Raw genomic sequence first — 14,619 nt, 5'->3', positions numbered from 1 at the left:
TGAACTTTAGATTGTTAGACATGAGTTTCTTTGATAAATTTCTGTTAGTTCAGCAGCAATAATAACAACAGCAGCAACTAACATTTCTTGAAAACTTAAGTTTGTAACAGGTATTGTTCCAAGTGTTTTGTAAATCTTATGTCATTTAATCCCTTAATTAATCACAACAATCATATGATCTCTACTGTACAGATGGACAAGAGAGGCAAAGAGAAGTTAAGGAATTTGCCCAAGGTTATACACCTAGCCAGTAGTGGAGACAATTTAAACTCTTAATCTCTATGTATGTCACCTCCCAACTAGCTTATCTTTTGTACAGCCTATGAAGGTAGTGCCTATGGTAGATCTCAATTTCCTCTCCTCACCTCTGTCACCTGGATAAAAAATGAAACAATGTGCTAGTTACAAATCATTCCATCTGGAGTCTCTAACTTTATTTCATTCTCTCACATCAAGTGGTACCTTCAGGTAAAGGGACATGAATACACTTCACTATGAGAGATTTCGGAGAACATACTTTGTTTCATTGAGAGATAATTTGGATTCAAGTTAGAAAACCTGCTGAACCTAGCTTAAGAAAAGGAGTGATTTGGGGGAGGATGCAGAGTTATCTCAGGGAACTTGAGAGCCACTGGGCAACAAGAAGGACTAAAAGCAGGAACTAGGAAATCAGAAGCCAGAAATTTTCCCTTTCAGATGCCCCTGTTAGATGTCCTGGGGAAGAAAGGGAGAAGAAGTCAGATAGGATAAAGAAAAGCTTCATGTAGGATAGGAAGTTCTAAGAAAAAAGGGTGGTACTCTGTCCGTTGAGGGGAGATGCAGATATAGTATACATTGCCCAGTAGCTTTGCATGGACTTAAAGTACTAATTAAACAATCCCTTTCAGATAGACCCTGCCATCCTGTCCCTCCATAAGCCCTGATCCCTGGCATTTTGTTTTTTTCCCACTTGATTAATCTCAAGTTAAGCCTTTGGAACCCTTGTAACATCAAAAGATAAGATCCTTGCTCTTGCTGTATTTCTTCTTCCCAAGCCTTTGATCTGTCCAATACAAGGGCTTCATGCATTTGCCCTTTCTGTGGACTGTCAGAAATCGGCCTCATTTCCCTTTCTGTGGACTGTCAGAAATCGGCCTCATTTCAATCCCTAACAGTCATCCTGTGCTTTTAACCTCTCACATTTTCATAGAGTCTCTGCTCTCCTTGTCCTTTCATTGTCTACCTTTTTTTTTTAACAAATTAGCACCTACTGGCTCCTAATATTTCTAGGGAGTCCCCCCTCTATTTCCTATTAGATGAAGTCCTAATTCTTGAGCTTAAGGGCCCTCCAAAATCATGTCTGATTTTACCTATTTTTCAGTCAAGTACCTATTAGTAATCTTTCACAGTCAAGCCCTTCACTCTAGACAGGCCTTTTTCCATACTAATCTAGTATCACTACAGGCTTGATAACTGTTCAAGCCTTTGCTAGTACAGATCCCTTTTCTTACAAGGCCCTTTCCTGTTCCCTTCCACCTGTCAAAACTTAGCTCATTTCTCCAGACCTAACTTAAGTCCTCTCCCCTCTGAAGAGTCCTTTGTGATCTCTCCAACACTTAGGATGACCAAGACTCCTGGTTTACCCAGGATTTCCCTGGACATGTGAACTTAGTCCTAAAATCAGGACATTCCTGGGAAAACCAGGATGGTTAGATACCCTCACTGTCTGCCCTCATTACACTGCCCTGCTTGAGCAAAAATCCCTGTTAAAGCACCAGTAGTAACTATTTTAGTACTTACAGGGTTCTTTCTCCACAGTAAGAGTTATGCTTCTAGTTACAGGGACATTTTTGTTTCCCACTTCACACAGAATATAGTGCTGTAATCATGTTAATGCTTACTCAGTGAATAAGGTGGTTTAGTTTTAAATTGGCACTATATCTAAAATCTTTTTCTTATCTGTTTATGTGTCTTTATTTTTTTCCAGCCCAGATGACTTACTCAATGCCTTGAATGAGGGTATCAGTCGTGCTGATGTCATCATCACATCAGGGGGTGTATCGATGGGGGAAAAGGTATGAAAAAATAGGAACCATGAAAATTTGGTCCACTGTAATGTCCTTGCATATGGTCAATTAGCTGTGGTCTGGTAGACATATGGTGTCCATAACCAGGCCCCCACAAAGCTGAAATTCCATTGGGCTTCAGAAATTACTGGGCACTCTAAAAGAAAGGGATACAGCTGAAGTAGGTCAGGGGGCTTACCTCAGAGTAACATGGAGAATCCTACAACTTGCAGAATAGTTTTGATGTTCTTCTGGAGACTCTGACTACTTATTATTACAATAGGACTTGCCTTATACATGATATTTACCCCTAAGGGAAAGTTCCAAGATCCTTCCTTCTCCTTGAATTTTAACATGACCTCCCAGAGCAAACCAACTTTTCTACCACATATTCCAAATCCTACCAAGAACCCTTAGCTCCCCTTCCCCACAGAGAAGAAACAGAAGATTAGGCATTCTCTTTGCCCTTTGAAAAAAAGAATTAATGAAAATAAAATATATACATATAAGGTCTTATAGAACTAGGCATATTTGCATATGACCTATAAAAATTCCATTTTTAATATCTCATATATATATATATAACTTATGAAATACTTTTATTAATTAATAACACATTTAATCTCTATAAATCTAACCCAAGGCAGACTGGGAATCTCTTCTGATATGACAACCCCTCCCATATGCAACTCTTAGAATAGTAATACATCAAACCTAATTATTTCTAGCATTTCTTTTTTATAAGATGAAAGAACAAATCTGTGATTTTCTAGTCACCCTCTAGGAAACTTCAAAGATAGTTTCAGATATTAAAGATATTCTGAAAAAAATTTTTTCTAAATTTAGAGTCTGATTTTTAGAAGGCAAAATCAAAAGAGTCACCAAAAAATAATTAGGCACTTAAGAAAGGATCATGGGTACCTTAAAAACAGTAATTGGCTACCTAATTTTTTCAAGTGGCAATAAAAATTTAAAAATAAACATAGAATGTGACAATAGTCTAAATACCTTTGACTCATTCATAAACAAAGAGCCTTTGTTCTTTGCTTTTTTAATTCCCTTAAATAATCAAAGATGAAATAATGTCAACATAAAGCACAAAAAGGCAAATTTTACAAAAGGGAAAGAAGAACCTTTCATATTGTAGTGAAGGTACTGATCAGTTACCCAACAAAATAAGCTCATCAAAACTGAGTGGACTGCTTTTTTGCATTGGGTTTGCCGCTGGAACACAGGTGTCATGAAAACCATCGCTGATCTTAAGCCAAAGTGAGAACAGAAAAGATTCATATCAACATTGTCATTATTGGACACGTAGATTTGGGCAAATCCACCACTACTGGCCACCTGATCTACAAATGTGGTGGAATCAACAAAAGAACCATCAAAAAATTTGAGAAGGAGGCTGCTGAGATGGGAAAGGGGTCCTCCAAGTATGCCTAGGTCTTGGACAAACTGAAAGCTGAACACAAGCATGGTACCACCATTGCTATCTCCCTGTGGAAATCTGAGACCAGCAAGTACTATGTGACCATCATTGTTGACCCAGGACACAGAGACTTTATTAAAAACATGATTACAGGACATTTCAGGCTGATTGTGCTGTCCTGATTGTTGCTGCTGGTGTTGGTGAATTTGAAGCTGGTATCTCCTAGAATGGGCAGACCCATGAGCATGCCCTTCTGGCTTACACACTGGGTGTGAAACAACTAATTATTGGTGTTAACAAAATGGATTCCACTGAGCCTCCCTACAGCCAGAAGAGATACGAGGAAATCGTTAAGGAAGTCAGCACCTACATTAAGAAAATTGGCTACAACCCTGACACAGTAGCATTTGTGCCAATTTCTGGTTGGAATGGTGACAACATGCTGGAGCCAAGTGCTAACATGCCTTGGTTCAAGGGATGGAAAGTCACCCATAAGGATGGCAGTGCCAATGGAGCCACGCTGCTTGAAGGTCTGGATTGCATCCTGCCACCCACTCACCCTACTGACAAACCCTTGCATCTGCCTCTTCAGGATATCTACAAAATTGGTGGTATTGGTACCATCCCTGTGGCCAAGTGGAGACTGGTGTTCTCAAACTGGGCATGGTGGTCATCTTTGCTCCAGTCAGTGTTACAACTAAAGTCAAGTCTGTTGAGATGCACCATGAAACTTTGAGTGAAGCTCTTCCTGGGGACACTGTGGGCTTCAATGTCAAGAACGTGTCTGTAAAAGATGTTCGTCATGGCAGTGTGGCTGGTGACAGCAAAAATAATCCACCAATGGAGGCAGCTGGCTTCACTGCTCAGGTGATTATCCTGAACCATCCAGGCCAAATCAGTGCTGGCTATGCACCTGTGCTGGATTGTCACACAGCTCACATTGCTCGCAAGTTTGCTGAGCTGAAGGAGATTGATCATCGTTCTGGTAAGAAGCTGGAAGATGGCCCCAAATTTCTGAAATCTGGTGATGCTGCCGTCGTTGATATGGTTCCTAGCAAACCCATGTGTGTTGAGAGCTTCTCTGATTATCCTCCTCTGGGTTGTTTTGCTGTTCGGGATATGAGACAGACAGTTGCTATGGGTGTCATCAAGGCAGTGGACAAGAAGGCTGCTGGAGCTGGCAAGGTCACCAAGGCTTCCCAGAAAGCTCAGAAGGCTAAATGAATATTACCTATAACACCTGCCACCCCAGTCTTAATCAGTGGTGGAAGAACAGTCTCAGAACTCCTTGTCTCAATTGGCCATTTAAGTTTAATAGTAAAAGACTGGTTAATGATAACTACATCGCAAAACTTTCAGAAGGAAAGGGATGTTTTGTGGACCATTTGTTTTTGTGTGGTAATTGTAAGTTATTAGTTTTTAAAATCAGTACTTTTTAAATGGAAACAATGGTGAAAAATATGTCACAGAATTTTGAGACCCATTAAAACAAAGTTTAATGAGGGAAAAAAAAACTGAGTGGACTTACTAAAATTTTAACATATTTCACAGCTTCATTTCAGACATAAACTTATAAACCAAGAAAAAAAATCACTTTCAAAGTTTTATCCTTTATTATGCTGTTTTACATTCTGAAACAGATGGACATCTTACTTTAGGACAAAAGAGTAGTCCAGCAACCTGTAGTAGTCCAAGACCCTTTAAATGGGTGTCAGAGCTCTTTTGGTAATAATTTAAGGCTTTGTCTTTTTCTCCTTCTTTTATGAGATTACTGTGGAGTTTTTCCAACAGCTATTTATGTGTTATCTTAACAGATTAAATGAAGAAAAAAATCTGAGAATCCAGCAGATGTCTAATAAACCAGACATTAAAGAGCTTTTCAAAATTATAAAACAGTGCCTTAAAAATGTTATTTGTGTTAACATGAAAGCTTCATCATTATATTTTCAAATGAACCAAAATATAAATTTTTTTTAATTTCTTAGTTTTGATTTCTAACATAGTAAGTATTAAAAGATATAACTCACATGAATAAAAGCTCTTAGGGATCCTCTGTAAATTTTCATTCATGATCCTGAGACCAAAAATTTTGAGAACTGGTCTTTAAGAAAAAAATTTTTCTTTTTCCTTAAAAATGAAAGAAAGCTATCAGTTGTATTTCTCTGTCATTATTTCTCTTCATATAATTGCAAACCCCCATATTAATTATAATGTTTAAGAAAATAATTGATTTCTGTTTCACAGAGAAACCTAGAGCCTAGATAATGAAAATTATATATAAGCATTTTAACAGACTAGAAAAGCTCTTAAACACACAGAATACAACTTTTTACAGCCACAAACATCCCTTTTGTACCTTCTTAATGTAATAAAGATGGATAGACACATTCATTAAAATGACCCAAACATATAGCCCCTCTGTAGCATATAAAAATAAGAAGCAAAGTATATTAACTTAAAAACAAAAGTATATTAACTCAAAATATGTTTAGTAACCAATGTTCCCATCTTGTCTTTCTTAAAAAAATCATTTATCTGATGATTATTCATTAATTAACTCAATTTAATTTCAGTTCAAGATTTAAGTTACATAAAGAACTTGAAAATTATTTTCAAGCTGACATACTACAAAACATAATTACCGTTGATATAAAATTTGTCAGAATAATGATTTGATTTCATTGAACAAAATTTTACATTTTCACAATCTTAAACATTATGTAGGAATATTTTTAGCTTCTTTGATCAGTAAACCTAGATAAGTTTAGGAAAAGCAAACTTAAGTGACATAAAATGTGTACTTTTATTGTACTTAACATTGATAAATAAGAGAAAGAACATAGCTGGGTTTTTTAATAACCAAAATTATTAAGCTAGTCTTATTTGCCAAAGATTTGCCTTAATTATCTGAACTTGGATTCTTAAAATGTTTCTGTTAGTAGTTTCTGTAAGAAGAAATTTTTTTAATGTAGCATATTTAAAATATTATAAGTAAAATCCCATATTATTTGAGAATTTTAGAAATCTTCTACTCATGTAAGCACTTATTCATCTCTCTAAGCCAATGAGATAAGTGTCTTTAATTTGAGACCATATAGTCTAATTTACTAAAACCCTCCAGAAATAGGAAAATATTTCAATTTATTAAAACCCTCCAGAAATAGGAAAACATTTCACACTCACAAAACTAGATGACAGCCTAGACACACAGAAACACAGACAAATAAAGGACATATTGCATTAGTTATACAACTTCAGTCACAGGTCAACAGTAAACACAAAAACACAAAAACTCATCAGTCTACAAAGAACTATTTTCCTTCCCGGAGAAGGAAAATTGATTGATTTCAGAATGGACAACTAGACAAATAAACAAAAAAGACTGACAAAACAGATTCTCTTCTGTTACCCAACAGAGAGTAGATTTCTGTCATCCATTTACAGATATCACCAAATGGTTGGATAATAAAACCATATGCCTAATCATTGCTGCCACCAAAAGAGAATAACTTACTGGCTATGTGCAGAAACAAAAACAGAACCAAAATCAAAAGAGGAGAAAAATAAAGCAGAAAATCAACAAACTTAAAATCTTATTTGCTTCTTGAGATTTATTCTAAGAGTCAAAGAAAAATATGCCCAGGTTTAAGCCACCCATAAGATGCGCTTCTCTGGCAGTGAAGTTTAACCAGCTCTGTCAGGTAAATCAGTTGGGCATATCAATGGATCCTCCAAAACTGTTAAAGTATAATAGTTTTAAGATAAAGTCATGAATATCATAATTATCTAAAATGAACACAACCGAGATTTTATTTAACTCAATTAATGAGGGAACAGGTAAGATATTACAACCATTTCAAAGAGGAATTCAAAGAACACACACATATAGGAAATCAAAAATGCTTAAATACATTTGCTAATAGATGTGGTCTGTAGCCACAGAGGAATAATCAATTGTATCTCCATTGAACAGGATTCGTTTGCATTTCTTTGAATATTAAATTCATGTGCATTGCTATCAGTTTCCTGTAACTTATATTGTTGTAGAGTAAGTAGCTCAAAGACAATGAAAGGCACAAATAACCCAGGAAGTTGTGCTACACTGCACAATCAGTAATATTTTTTGCCCATTTCAGTCTTTCACAGTTTTTCTGACACTGGTGTTTGTCCTTACCTGAGGTAAAGAAAATACCTTGCTCCTTCATCCATTAATTTTTCTTCTTTCTATCTGGCTTTGGACTTCAGAATATCAAAGATCCTTGCTGCTTTTCTAGGTAGACAAAAACTTAAGAACAGTGATAATTCTCAGCCTTTATAGCTATGTCTTGTACAAGCTTTTCTCTCTCACAAGGACATCCCGTCAGCTAAGAAGCTCTCCTTCATGTTTGAAAAGAATGAAAAGAGGCATTGTTAACAATATAGGATTTTTTTTTCAAGAAAAACAAAATACTTTGATTCATTTAGCAAATATGTAATAAGCGTCTACTTTCCAAACTCTTTATTATAACCTTCAAGGCCTGGCAAATGTAGCCTCTGCGTATCTCTCCAACCTCATCTTTTTCCTTCTCCTACTCATTCACTACTTTTCATTGCCTTTTCAGTTCTATACACATTCTTCACTGCTTCAGAAGCTTTTGTATATACTCTCTATCTAGAATACTCTTCTTGCATATTTCATATGGCTGAATCCTTCTTATCCTTCAGGGCCTATCAAATATTACCACCTCTTTTTAAATGGTTTTTCTTTATTCTCCTGCCATTATTCTCTATCCCAGTACCTGCTTATTTCCTTCAGAACCTGTACCACAATTTATAATGATTATTTTTGTTTGTTTACTTATTTTAAACTGTCTCCGCAATAGAATATGATTAGAGATCTTTGTGTCAGGGACCACATCAATTTTGTTCACCACTAAATCCCAGCACATATGCAATTCCTAATACATAGTAGGCATTCAAAAATATTGTTGAACTAACAAATAAATGAATGAAAGGCCTGTGCTGTTAACTTGGGATTCACTGTTAATTAAAAATAAGAAAAAAACAGGGTTCCTGTACTCACAAAGTTTATAGTCAAATAAGGGATACACATCAGTTATCAGGCAATTTCAGTTCAACCTAAGTGTGTGGTGTTGGAAGCACTATGTGCTATAAGAGAACATCAGAAAGGTCTGGAGATTTCTGCTTCTGCTATGAAGGAGTGGCTTGTTTGGACTACCCTTCCCACCAATAACAATAATAAAAGCTATATAAAATTAAAAATGCTTTAAAAGAAGAAGAAAAAGAAAAGAGAAAGCAGGTGTTTGAAGAGAACAACCAATACAGTCAGGGCTCAAGGCGCCAAGATCCCTGAAAAAAGTGAACCACAGAGAAGTAAAACTGGAATTCTCCACCATATTTTCCCTCAAGGCATTTACTGATTCCTAATCTGGAGGTGGTGGGGTAGGTGAGTGGGGGGGTGCGGTGAAGTATGTAATGGTACAAGAGGCCAAGAAGCCAGGCATAAACAAGCAGCTTTGGAGCTGAGAAAGCAAGCAGAATTTTCAGCAGTCTTAGGAGTTCAGAGCCTGCCATGGAGGAAGAGCCCTGGCAAATATCTTAGGCTTTCAGTTTAAACTCTTGAAAGGCTGTATTCTAGGAATAAGGACAATCTGGAAATGGACCAGCCTTCATCAAGTCTAAAATCTAGCCTCAAATTATCTTGATCCCTGATTAGATCAAAGTAATCTGCATTTACCTTACCTAACTGCCAGAAGAAATTAAATCTTTTCTAAATATATCCAGGGCCTCTTCAATTTTTTGAAATAATGTCTGTGCTGCCATTTGTAAAATGACCAGGTATGTCAGAGATGGGACAAAATGACTAAAAATTAAGATAGGAAAAAAATGCTATGATATGGTTGCTAACATGACCACAGACATAGGGGACTGGTGGTTTGATGGGTTGAGCCCTCTACCATAAGTTTTACCCTTGGGAAGACGGTTGCTACAAAGGAGAGGCTAGGCCTCCCTGTATTTGTGCCTAAGAGTCTCCTCCTGAATGCCTCTTTGTTGCTCAGATGTGGCCCTCTCTCTCTGGCTAAGCCAACTTGAAAGGTGAAATCACTGCCCTCCCCCCTACGTGGGATCAGACACCCAGGGAAGTGAATCTCCCTGGCAACGTGGAATATGACTCCCGGGGAGGAATGTAGACCCGGCATCGTGGGATGGAGAACATCTTCTTGACCAAAAGGGGGATGTGAAAGGAAATGAAATAAGCTTCAGTGGCAGAGAGATTCCAAAACGAGCCGAGAGATCACTCTGGTGGGCACTCTTACGCACACTTTAGACAACCTTTTTTAGGTTCTAAAGAATTGGGGTAGCTGGTGGTGGATACCTGAAACTATTAAACTACAACCCAGAACCCATGAATCTCGAAGACAGTTGTATAAAAATGTAGCTTATGAGGGGTGACAATGAGATTGGGAATGCCATAAGGACCAAACTCCACTTTGTCTAGTTTATGGATGGATGTGTAGAAAAGTAGGGGAAGGAAACAAACAGACAAAGGTACCCAGTGTTCTTTTTTACTTCAATTGCTCTTTTTCACTTTAATTATTATTCTTGTTATTTTTGTGTGTGTGCTAACGAAGGTGTCAGGGATTGATTTAGGTGATGAATGTACAACTATGTAATGGTACTGTAAACAATCGAAAGTACAATTTGTTTTGTATGACTGTGTGGTATGTGAATATATCTCAATAAAATGATGATTAAAAAAAAAAAATGCTATGATAAAACAGCCCTAAAAATGATACTGATATTTGTCTTGTGAGACATGGGCTTTAAATAAATGTATTTAGTATGTTTAAAAAAATAAATTATGAAATGAAGAATTTTACTAGAAAACTAGAATCTATTAAAAAAATCAAGTGGAAATTTTTAAAAGGGGGTAGAAAATATGGAACAGTGCACAGGAGACATGATGTATATGGTGAAAGATCTAACGTATAGTTAGAATCCCAGAAGAAGAGGGGAAAGAGAGAAAGAGAGAGAAGAAGCAATATTTAAGAGATATTGGCAGAGTTTCCCAAAACTGATAAAAGACATCAAGCCATAGGTTCAAGAAGCCCTGTTAATCTCAAGTAGGATAAATACAAATAAACCACGCCTAGGCAGTCATAGTGAAACTGCTGAAAACCAAGGATAAAGAGAAAATCTTCCCAGAAGGACACATTACACATTCAAAGGACCAATAATAAGACTAACAGAAATAATTTCAACAGAAATGGTGGAATTAAGAAAACAATGGAATAGCATTTGTAAAATCCTTAAAAAAAAACTGCCAATATAGAGCTGTATATCCAGCAAAAATAACCTTCAAAAATGAAAGTGAAATAAACACATTTTCAGCTAAACAAAAATCAAGCACACCTACACTTGATGGAGGTTTTCAGATAGAAGGATTATAGAAACATAGAAATGCAGGAGGAAATAAAGTATAAAAGAATGGGTTAATATGTGGATAAATGTAAATGAATTTTGACTGTATAAAATAATTATGTCATTTGAGGTTTAAAATATATGTAGAATATATGTTCTATATAGTATATGTAGAAAATATATGTAATATATGTAATATATATTTAAAATACATGTAAAATACACACACATATATAATGTATATAGCATTATATAGCACAAAAGTAAATATAATTAGAATATTCCAAGGTTCTTGCATTACTTGGGAAGTAATAAAAATGCCAAATTATGGTAGACTATAATAAATCAAGGATGCATGTTGTAATCCCTAGAATAACCACTAAAATAATATGAGAATGTGTAACTAACAAGCTAATAGAGGGGAAAGAAAATTAAGTACAATGTATTTGATTAATCCAAAAGAAAGCCTGAAAGAATGTAAAAAGGAAACAAAAATAGATGTGACAAATAGAAAACAAATAGTACAGTAAAAGTTTAAACCCAAATACAGCAAAAATCATAATAAATGTAAATAGACTAAATCTTTCAATAAAAAATTATCATTCTGGGTTTAAAAAAACACTATTAAATGCTGCTTATAAGAGACACAACTTAAATTTAAGGGCACAGAGAGTTGCAATTAAAAAATTAGAAAAAAGTTGTGCTAAAAGATAGCTCGTGTAGCTATATTGATATCAGAGGAAATTAAGGTAAGAAGAATTACTAGATATAGAAGGGTCATTTCATTGGGAAAATATAACAGTTTTAAATTTGTTGCATCTAATAATAGAGCCTTGAAATATAAAGAAACAAACAAAATCTATCATCCAGGCTTGGTAGTTCAGGGAAAGCTGAGATGACTGAGACTGAGATAAGGGTGAGAGTGGAGAGAGGAGGGTAGAAAGAAAGTGCATCAAGCAAAAGCAAGAACCTTTTCAAATGCCTGGAGGCAAGATAGTTTTGCTGGAATTTGGAGAGAGAAAGAGACTGGGAGAAAGAAGTGGGGCTGGGTGGGAAGAGGGTTGAGTGGTGAGAACAATGATTGGTGAAAGGGGCTAGAAAATATAAGAATCTTAGACACAATTTTAAAAAGAGGTTTTTTTTCCTGGAAACCAGGAAGTTTTTGAAGGATTATGTAGTAACTTGATCAGATTTGTTTTCAGAAGATCTGTTATACTGTGTGGAAAATGTATTAAAGGAGGGAAGACTGCTTTCGGGGAGACCTATTTCAGAAATCCAGTTGAGAGTTTATGTTGGCTAAGGCTATGGAGATAGAAGAGAATCTATAGAAGAGAATCCATTCAAAAAATAAAATAAAGTGCTTTATATCTTGTGAACTATTCAAATTTTTGGTAGGTTACTAGACTCACTCTTGGGTTAGTGAATAAGGAATTCAATTAATAGACCTAGAGGTTGTATTACTTAGAAGAAATTATAAGGACTGCATTTTTAAATTTTTTATGTCTGCAAAACCAACTTCAAGGCAGTCTTACCTTTCATTTCCAAAGATCAGGTTTTGTCAAATCACTCTGAATTGGTCATAATCTTAGATTAGTCATGTTTTTGTTAACAGCATATAAAGTTGGAGCAATTAAACTCCCTTGACTACCTGTTTGAGAGCTCTCTACCTGAATAAAACCCGTTTTTCATTTTAGTTGACTTATTTACATGTGGTAGCCTGTGGGCAAATGTCCCAGTCTCACTTCAAGGAAAGTGTATTATTTTATGTTTATAAAGCAAAATAGTATAGAACACATACATGTAACTTCTCTGTCCAGGCACAACTTCTTAAAGCATATTTGCTAACATCCTTTCCCAGACATAAAATTCTGTCTTAAAAGAGAAACAAAAACCCATCAAGTAATATATTATATTAATATAGTTATTTTGTTTTTTATGTAACTCCCCCTACAAGAATGTACTTTCTGTGAGATCAGAGACACTGTCTCTTTTGTTCAGGGCTATATCCCCCAGCATCTAGAATGGTATTTGGCATATAGTAGGTACTCAGTAAATATTATTGAATGAATAAATGAATGACTGAATGAATGAAGGAATATTTGTCTTAAGCAAACCAACTTTACTGAAATAAGAAAAGTGTTTCTTTTCATTTCAATCTTATAGAATCATTTTATTTTCATTTAAAGTTTTGAAAATCTGATATTAAAATGTTTGAAAATAAAGTGATTATTTTTCGTATTTACAGGACTATCTCAAGCAGGTGCTGGACATTGATCTTCATGCTCAGATCCATTTTGGCAGGGTTTTTATGAAACCAGGGTATGAAAACAATATTATTTCATATGTGGGGTTGGTTTGGTTTGCTTTGACTAACAAAGTTTTAAACAATTTCTTTTTATATTTTCTATTGTGGATTATATATTCTAATAAAAAGAAAAATTGTAGTGTTAGAATTCTTTTTACAAATATAGCTCCTACCTGAAACAATTGGAATTCATCTTCCTCATGAATCACAGGGTCTGGTGTAAATAAAGCAAACCCTTTTTCCTTCTAATTCTCATGTCTAGTTCCTTCTTCCTCTTTTTCTCTTTCTCCCCACACTGCTTCTCTCTCTCTCTCAATCTGTCTCTCAATCTCCCTCCCTCTCTCTCCCCCCCTCTCTCTCTCCCTCCCTCCCTTCCTCCCCCTTCTCTCTTCTCTCCCTCTCAACATTTTAATATGAAAATTCTCAAACATACACAAAAGTAGGGAGTACATGAACCCTCCATGAACTGATCACCCATCTTCTATAAATATCAACATTTTTCCATACTTGTTTTATCAGTCTTCATACCCCCAGGCTGGATTGTTTTAAAGCAAATTCTAAACATCCTGTCATTTTGATATACATCTGAAATAATAATAACAACAGCCTTCTTGTAAATAATCACAATGGTGTCTCATTTAACGAAATAAGTATCTTAATATCATCTAATACCCTGATCAAATTCAAATATCCCCATATGTAAAAAAAAAGAGTATCTTTCTATAATTCGAGTAAGATTCACTCCCTCTTTGTATTTGGTTGTTAAGTCTCTATAAAATGAGAACATTTACTCCAGCACCAGCCCCTTTTTTAATGCCATTGACTAGTGAAGAAATTGGGTCACTTGGCCTGAAGAATGGATTTGGCTGATTGCTTCCTAATGGTGGTGTTTAACTTGTTCCTCTATCTCCAATATTTTCTATAAACTGGAAGTTAGATCTAAAGGCTTGATTAGATTCAGAGTCAATTTTGTTTTCCCTTGTAAGAATATTTCATAAGTGGTGCTTCATACTGCTTCTTACTACCTCCCAAGAGGAAAGAAAAATAAACACATACCAAGACTTTGCACATCTCCTAAAAACTAATAATACCCTAATGAAGGGCTGCTGGAGGTTCTGCAGTCAGTTATAAACCCTGAAAGAATGCCAGACATCTGAGTTGGTGAAACATGCGTAGCCATGTCTTTAAGCAATAGTCTGCCTGCGCAGATCCCTGCTCTTTTATGAAGCTTTGAGGCCCTGTTCGAAGGCTTCAGTGTATGGTGAACATTCCAGCACACCTCCATGCTATCAGGGACAACAATAATGATGCTTTAGTTCAGACTTTTACTCCGTTGGATGCTCATGCGAATCCTAAGAGAGAATAGAGTGGAGGTTTCGCGGTTGTTAATAAGAGAGATAGGGACCATTAACAAATTC

The 14,619-nt window shown here is 35.8% G+C and overlaps 1 protein-coding gene across 7 annotated transcripts in view; it reads left to right on the top strand.

Moving 5' to 3' along the window:
• The window catches only part of GPHN (gephyrin), a 784,704-nt gene that overhangs the window by 755,075 nt on the left and 15,010 nt on the right, over positions 1-14,619 (top strand). For all 7 annotated transcript variants that reach the window (XM_037832495.1, XM_037832502.1, XM_037832496.1 and 4 more), the window contains 2 exons: positions 1,967-2,054; positions 13,142-13,215. In XM_037832495.1, coding sequence (XP_037688423.1) covers positions 1,967-2,054; positions 13,142-13,215 — 162 coding nt within the window. The remainder of the gene's footprint in view (positions 1-1,966; positions 2,055-13,141; positions 13,216-14,619) is intronic.

Source organism: Choloepus didactylus, chromosome 4, assembly GCF_015220235.1.
Source record: "Choloepus didactylus isolate mChoDid1 chromosome 4, mChoDid1.pri, whole genome shotgun sequence".
Classification (NCBI taxonomy): Eukaryota; Metazoa; Chordata; class Mammalia; order Pilosa; family Megalonychidae; genus Choloepus; species Choloepus didactylus.
The sequence above is the reverse complement of the archived record's forward strand: the minus strand, read 5'-3'. Positions and strand labels throughout refer to the sequence as shown.